This window comes from Palaemon carinicauda, unplaced genomic scaffold (genome assembly GCF_036898095.1).
Source record: "Palaemon carinicauda isolate YSFRI2023 unplaced genomic scaffold, ASM3689809v2 scaffold194, whole genome shotgun sequence".
NCBI lineage: Eukaryota > Metazoa > Arthropoda > Malacostraca > Decapoda > Palaemonidae > Palaemon > Palaemon carinicauda.
In genome coordinates this window covers 105,001-107,500 of record NW_027169523.1, presented here as the reverse complement: position 1 = coordinate 107,500, position 2,500 = coordinate 105,001, and the positions used below count along the sequence as shown (strand labels likewise).

The 2,500-nt window shown below is 42.4% G+C and overlaps 1 protein-coding gene across 1 annotated transcript in view; it reads right to left on the bottom strand.

Moving 5' to 3' along the window:
* LOC137635904 (proteoglycan 4-like) overlaps window positions 1–2,500 on the bottom strand; it is a gene marked incomplete at its 5' end in the record, with an annotated part of 68,353 nt that overhangs the window by 204 nt on the left and 65,649 nt on the right. The window contains one exon of the mRNA XM_068368340.1: window positions 188–1,896. Within this exon, the coding sequence (XP_068224441.1) occupies window positions 188–1,896 (1,709 nt within the window). The remainder of the gene's footprint in view (window positions 1–187; window positions 1,897–2,500) is intronic.

The following is a 2,500-nucleotide window of genomic DNA, read 5'->3' as shown; positions in this document are numbered from 1 at the left end:
CTGGTGTGGTTGTGAGATTCGCAGTTGTTGTTGTAGGTTCTGGTGTGGTTGTGGGATTTGTAGTTGTTGTTGTAGGTTCTGGTGTGGTTGTGAGATTCGCAGTTGTTGTTGTAGGTTCATGTGTGGTTGTGGGATTTGTATTTGTTGTTGTAGGTTCCGGTGTGGTTGTGGGATTTGTAGTTGTTGCTGAAGGCTCAAGTGTGGTTGTGGTATTATCAGTTGTTGTTGTAGGTTCATGTGTGGTTGTGAGATTTGCAGTTGTTGTTGTAGGTTCATGTGTGGTTGTGGGATTTGTATTTGTTGTTGTAGGTTCCGGTGTGGTTGTGTGATTTGCAGTTGTTGTTGTAGGTTCTGGTGTGGTTGTGAGATTTGCCGTTGTTGTTGTAGGTTCTGGTGTGGTTGTGAGATTTGCAGTTGTTGTTGTAGGTTCTGGTGTGGTTGTGAGATTCACAATTGTTGTTGTAGGTTCTGGTGTGGTTGTGAGATTCGCAGTTGTTGTTGTAGGTTCAAGTGTGGTTGTGGGATTTGTAGTTGTTGTTGAAGGCTCAAGTGTGGTTGTGGTATTAGCAGTTGTTGTTGTAGGTTCATGTGTGGTTGTGGGATTTGTATTTTTTGTTGTAGGTTCCGGTGTAGTTGTGGGATTTGCAGTTGTATTTGTAGGTTGAGGTGTAGTTGTGGGATTTGCAGTTGTTGATATAGGTTCAAGTATGGTTGTGCGATTCGCAGTTGTTGTTGCAGGTTCAAGTGTGGTTGTGATATATGCAGTTGTTGTTGTAGGTTCAAGTGAGGTTGTAGGATTTGCCGTTGTTGTTGAAGATTCAAGATTGGTTATGGGATTTGCAGTTGTTGGTGTAGGTTCAAGTGTGGTTGTGGGATTTGCAATTGTTGTTGTAGGTTCAAGTGTGATTGTGGGATTTGTAGTTGTTGTTGAAGATTCAAGTGTGGTTGTGGGATTTGTGGTTGTTGTTGTATGTTCTGATATGGTTGTTGGATTTGCAGTTGTTGTTGAAGGTTTCTGTGTGGTTGTGGGATTTGCCGTTGTTGTTGAAGATTCAAGATTGGTTATAGGATTTGCAGTTGTTGTTGAAGGTTTCCGTGTGCTTGTGGGATTTGCAGTTATTGTTGGAGGTTCAGCCGTGGTTACAGGATTTACTGTTGGAGATTGGATTGTCGTAGCTATAGGTGAGGTCTGTGCCGCAGGTATTGTATTCGGTGGCCCTGATGATTGAGGAGGTATTGGAGGATTGCCAGATGTTGGTGATGGTGAGGTGTCTTCAGGTTCTGCTGTTGTTGGAGGATTGCCAGATGTTGGTGATGCTGGAGAGTTTCCAGGTCCTACTGTTGTTGGAGGATTGCCAGACGTTGGTGATGCTGGAGAGTTTCCAGGTCCTACTGTTGTTGGAGGATTGCCAGACGTTGGTGATGCTGGAGAGTTTCCGGGTCCTACTGTTGTTGGAGGATTGCCAGACGTTGGTGATGCTGGAGAGTTTCCGGGTCCTACTGTTGTTGGAGGATTGCCAGACGTTGGTGATGCTGGAGAGTTTCCGGGGCCTACTGTTGTTGGAGGATTGCCAGACGTTGGTGATGCTGGAGAGTTTCCGGGTCCTACTGTTGTTGGAGGATTGCCAGACGTTGATGATGCTGGAGAGTTTCCAGGTCCTACTGTTGTTGGAGGATTGCCAGACGTTGGCGATGCTGGAGAGTTTCCAGGTCCTACTGTTGTTGGAGGATTGCCAGACGTTGAAGGGCCTGTGGGGTTTCCAGATCCTGCTGTTGCTGGAGGATTGCCAGACGTAGAAAGCGTTGGTGGAATCGGAACAGCGGAAGTTTGCTCCGGATAATCAGAAGTCCGGCCCATCATAGTAGTCACTCCACCATGGTGCGTGGTACCTGAACCTGAAAATAATTTTAAAATTCTAAAGGATTAGTTCTGAAATAAAAGGAGACACTCGAGCTGGATAATGGCGAAGAACCTCTAATTGGAAAGAAGAAAAAGGAGGAAAACAATGCCAGTTAGTGACTTAAGCTAATCAGTAAAGGAACTTTAAATATGCCTATGATGTGCTTCAGGAGACAGACTATTGACGGGACCACCTTTATAGAAACATTTACTGAAACGTATTCAATTTTCATGTGACAGTCTTTACATAATCATCAAATTTGTCCGCCTAATCAATAACTTCCACGATGATTTAAACTTTAGGTTTTCCGGTAACTGAATATGGTAGAAAGAAAAGTTTTCATATATATATATATATATATATATATATATATATATATATATATATATATATATATATATATATATATATCACAAAAGTATAGTCGTAAATTATCCCAGTTAGTTTAAATCTGGTCGTCTTTTGTCCAGTCAATTCAGCATCTTTATTTTAGTGTTCACATCGTACAATTGTCCGAATATAACGCAAGTAAAAAAAAACCCTCTGCATGAAAGTGTTTTTGAGAAGGCTGTGTAATTTTATTTCTGGGAGCTCTTCTG